The 4,917-nt window shown below is 31.8% G+C and overlaps 2 protein-coding genes across 2 annotated transcripts; both read right to left on the bottom strand.

The window, feature by feature from the left end:
• Positions 1 to 737: 737 nt before the first annotated feature.
• LOC123194949 lies at positions 738 to 1,394 on the bottom strand. The gene is made up of 2 exons (XM_044608458.1): positions 1,130 to 1,394; positions 738 to 907 (listed from the first exon to the last, which is right to left on the bottom strand). Exons 1-2 carry the CDS (start codon positions 1,392 to 1,394, stop codon positions 738 to 740), a joined length of 435 nt encoding a protein of 144 aa, XP_044464393.1.
• Positions 1,395 to 2,558: 1,164 nt separating this feature from the next.
• On the bottom strand, positions 2,559 to 3,509 carry LOC123194947. Its single transcript, XM_044608457.1, has 2 exons — positions 2,762 to 3,509; positions 2,559 to 2,668 (listed from the first exon to the last, which is right to left on the bottom strand). The coding sequence occupies exons 1-2, from the start codon at positions 3,507 to 3,509 to the stop codon at positions 2,559 to 2,561; spliced, it is 858 nt and encodes a 285-aa protein (XP_044464392.1).
• Positions 3,510 to 4,917: the final 1,408 nt, after the last annotated feature.

Here is a 4,917-nt window from a genome sequence, read left to right as displayed (position 1 = left end):
CAGCGATGACATCAGATTTGACGCTAAAAGGGAAATGTCATTTTTCAAAACTTGGCCAAGGGGGCAAACTTTTAGTTTTTAGGGGTTTTTGGGGGGGGGGGGGGGAAGAGATTAAATTTTAATTTATTTTTAATATTACAGATGAAGTAACAATTTTACCCTTGAAATTAAGAGACTTAACCTCTATAGGTGGTTGTTTGAGATTTTCATAGTTAAGAAGTAGAAACTTGAGATTAGAGGATACTTTAAGTGGAATAAGTCCTTTAGTATTTTAAAAACTAACAAATTTACCCATTCTAAAAAGTTTTCCACTTTTAAAAAACCCCTAAAAATCATCGTTCAGATGACTTTTGTCTAGATTCTAGATGAAAATTGTCTGGACAATAACTCTCAAGCCATGAGACTCGTCATCCAAACTGACCGTCTAGATGACGATTTTTAGGATAGGAAAATGTGAGCCAGCATTGACAATAGTTTAGGGTAGAAAGAGAACGCCACTAGCACCAAAGATAATGAAAAAAAAGACCCTAGGTTTTGGGGGGTGAAATGTGATTTTTTAAAAGTGAAAAACTTTTTGGAACAGGTGAATTTGTTAGTTTTTAAAACTGGGGGGAGAAATATAATAAATTAAGCCATCAACCCCAACAACTTAACAAGCCAAAGAGAATTCAATATAAGCAATCCAATTATCACTTCAACTCCTGCAAAATCTTTGGAATTCATCAATCTAAACCCTTCTAGCACAATACAAAAAAGAATTGTGATTGCAATATTAACGAGAAATCCGTGCATTTCCATGCCTTTAACAATATTGCCGCCTTCTCAAGGGCCTCAATTCCATAGCTTTCTTCAAGCACTGAAACAACAAGAACTAAAGTCCATACAACAGCCACGTAACCATAGAAAGCTGCAGCCGAAGAAACAATGCAAGGAAAATGTAGCTAACACCGAAGAGAGTTATGTAAAGCAAAGTAAGAAATGGTCTCTTCAATGAACTTGCTGTGGTAAAAAAACAAGTCCTTTAAGGAGAATTTTTTGCCATTTTGTGTTGTTGCTGATGCAAAGATTGTGGCTGTTGAGAAGAAGAAGAACATAAAGGAGGTGATGAGAAGGAGAATCCATTCAGTACCAATAAATACTCTCATGTCTTTATGTGCTGCAACAAGAAGGTTAGCATATTCCGGGGTGTTGGGGCTGGTGAAAAGGAGGCGGCTTTGGTCAGTTATCCATTTTGTGAGCAATGGTTTCATAGAGAAAATATTGAACAAGTAAAGGAGAGAGAAAAGTGAGAGGGTGATTAAGGTGAAAGAGGCCATGAGCTTCCTATTTCTGTAGAAGATTTTGAGGGCATCTCTGAGAATATCCACCAAACCAAGAACCATATGTGATGCCATTGAAGAAAATTGAAATCTTCTGAAGCTTTTTGCACAAAAAATGCGCAGTTTATACAGTTGTGTTGAATGAGTCTTCTTTTCGTACACCATTTACATTGAATGTAGAAGAAAAGTCTTGGTGAAATTAAACGGCATAGAAAAATCAGTATTAAGAAATCGAGAAAAATTAATTGGAACCTTTGGCAATTAGAGTATTGACTTGGTTAATTTCATTTTGTTATTCTACACTGGAGAAGGTTAGAACTAGTCTATTAATTGCTTCTCTGTGGTCAATATACACCTTTATTGCATTTAGAAAGTTTTACGTGTATAAGATGCATATACATTGTAAAGATAAAAATCTACAAATGACACTTAATTTCTAATAGGTTGAATATACGGTCAGATTCGAATCGAACCACATTCAATTCAATATTCGATTTGATTTGAGTCAAATTCGGGTTATAGATTTAGTTTGACAATTCGACTCAAATCTGTCTCTAATAATATTACTCATTGTATCAATAACATTATTTATCTTGTTAACAATACTATTTATCTCATTGATAACATCTGATAATATCTATGAACGATTTGAGCTCAAGCTAGTTATTTCGGATTTAAGTAGAGCTCCAATCAATGCCTTTCATTTTGTTCCAAGAAGGATATGAAGAAACTATAAATTAAGTATATGTTTATACCCAACATACAGTTGAAATTGACGACCAATTTATATATAAAACATGACACATATAGAGTTTCTCTAAAGAGTCATTGTAGGATTTCTTTTAGGAATAAAGTTCTGGATATATAAATACATTGTTCTCTTATACGTGCAATTCATAATAATTTATTTGAAAAACATACATGATAAGAGATTATTAAATAGATTTTGTAATAATATTAACTTTTCTAGGCATAATTTTACGGTTCTTTCTCTTTATCTATGAGTAATTGTTTATTTTATTTTATTGATTTTATACCGTCTCATTATTAAAACATATGCTCAATATGCAATCAGATTTGGCTATCAACATATTAGACAGGGAGAAGAGATTAGCACTAAGAAATAACACTTTTCTTATGCAACTTCTTATGAATACATAAAAAAAGGAAGTTAAAAAAGACTCATTATTAAAACACATAAATTCAGGACCAAATTCCAAAAGCAAGATCTTTTCTTGATCATGCCAAACTCTCATCAAGAAGAGGAAGTTTTGGCACTTTATTATACCCTGAACCCCACTGCAATTCCACTTTTTCTCCATGGATTTTCTTGCACTGGCAGTACAATACTGTGTATGCCAACAACATAAACATCTTAACCAGGCAGATATAATTTAAATAAACCAGTGTAACAATCATGGAAATTGAAAACAATAATTTACTTCCCAGCATCATATTCATTCCATAAGGCACCATGAACAATACTGTAAACACAAGATTCAGAAGAAAACCAGTCAGCTGCATGCCCTTAACTATCTGCGCTGCCTTTCCAAGTGCCTCGACTCCCCTTTTCTTTTCCCATACTGAGACAACAAAGGCTAAAATCCAGATGACAGCCAAGTAAATATAGAGAACCGAAGCTAGAATTACAAGGATTACAGCCAGGACTTTCGCTGCGAGAGGCTGCTGCACAAGAACCACCATGGGGAGAAGATACGCCACGACAAGAAAAACAAAACCGAGCCCTAAAAGGGTGGTGTAAAACCAAGTAAAGAGAACTTTTTTGAATGATATTATGGTTGATATCAACAGTTCCTTGAAGTTTAAGTTTCTGCCGCCATGAACCATGGCAGCTGCGATGATTGCAGCTGTCGTGAAGAACAAAGAGACGGCAGTGGTGATGAGAACGTAGATCCATTCTATGCCGACAAATGCTCTGATGTCGTCTTTTAAGTCGAGGAGGAGGAGGAAGAACTCCGAGCTTTTGGGGTCGGTGACCGGCAGAAGACTTTGCTTGAGGAGGAAGTCGGTGATGACTGGCTTGATGGAAAAGACATAGCACAAGTAGAATAAAGAGAAAAGTGAGAGTGTTAACAAGGAGAGAGAAGCCATGAGCTTCCCATTTTTGCAGAAGATTTTGAGAGATTCCCTGAGAATTCCCACAAAGCCGAAGAGCATGAAATATTCCATAATGCCAAATAAGACTAGAAGAATTTCTTAGCTTGTAATGTTTTAATATTCATCTCGTATGTGTATGTATACATATAAAATTTGAGAATAACAATTTCTACACCAATTTGTGGGGCGGAAATTGCAGAAGTGCCTTTTATGATGGGAGACTAAGTGTTTCAAAAATATCTAAATCAACCCACAATGAAGGAAAAATTTTAAGGCTTTTTTTGCTTTTTTAACTTACAAATTTGTGAAGTTTGTCTTTCCACGTTTCGTTGCCAAGGCGAACGAAAACTGGGGTTTTCTTTCTTTTTTTTTTTAGAAAGAACATATGTCAGGCATTTTTTTTTTAAAATTCGAATGAACCCAATGATAACTATTTGAGAGCATTTGGTTTGTGAAATATTTTATTATCAAAATTAGAAGATTATTTTAAAGATTATTGAGTATAAATTATTACTATGTTTGATAAAATTAAATACGTATAAATAATTATTATGTTTGGTTAGAGGTAACAAAAGAATACTAATATATTATGTTATTTGAATACCATTGGATATAATTATTGTAAAATATTTTTTATATTATTTGTTATATTATTTAAAAATGCGATTATTTTTATCTTAAAAAAAATAATACAAAGGATATAGTTATAATAAAATCAAGATTACTTTGCTAATATTTTAATACCTAAAGTGGAATAATAATTAGATTATCGTTTATATTACTTATCACATCATCATTAGTAATAAAAAGATTACTTAAATATTTTATTATTTATAAATTAAACAAAGCAATATAAGTAATAAAAGTTAGATTACTAGATTCCTTTTAATCAAACATCCCCTTAGGGTTTAATGTTAATTTGTTACGAATTCAAATAAGATTAAGTTTAAAATCGGTTCCAATTTAAAATTAGTTTAAGTTAAAAAAATTAAGGCTTAAATTTGGATTAAAATAAAATTTTACTTTAAATTTGACCAAACTTATATGTTTCAATTGACTTATACTCTACTCATTTTATAAGAAAAAAATCAATTCTTAGTTTAAATTTGATTTGTTCAATCTGAATTCGAATTTAAACTTGAGCAAGTTGAATCAAATCTAACCGTACTGATTATAAATACAAACAAACAAAAATTGCTATTTCAATAAGAAAAAATTTCGTTAATTATTTTTCACACACTTCATATTATTAATATTCAAATGAACTTATAAGAGTTGATGTTATCTGTTAAAAAGTATGAAGTTGCATATTCTCTACAAGTTATTTTGTGTTATATATACTTTTGCATTTTCGGACATGTCTTAAGTGTAGATTCTTAGTCTTCGTGTCTCTTTCCATGTATCCCTTTGCACTTATAAAACTTACTAGTAGAAATTATGATTAAATTAGAATAATTCAATATTCTTAATTCAAGGATTA

This window comes from Mangifera indica, chromosome 13 (assembly GCF_011075055.1).
Source record: "Mangifera indica cultivar Alphonso chromosome 13, CATAS_Mindica_2.1, whole genome shotgun sequence".
NCBI lineage: Eukaryota > Viridiplantae > Streptophyta > Magnoliopsida > Sapindales > Anacardiaceae > Mangifera > Mangifera indica.
Note: the sequence above shows the minus strand (reverse complement) of the source record. Positions and strands in the feature narration are given on the sequence as shown.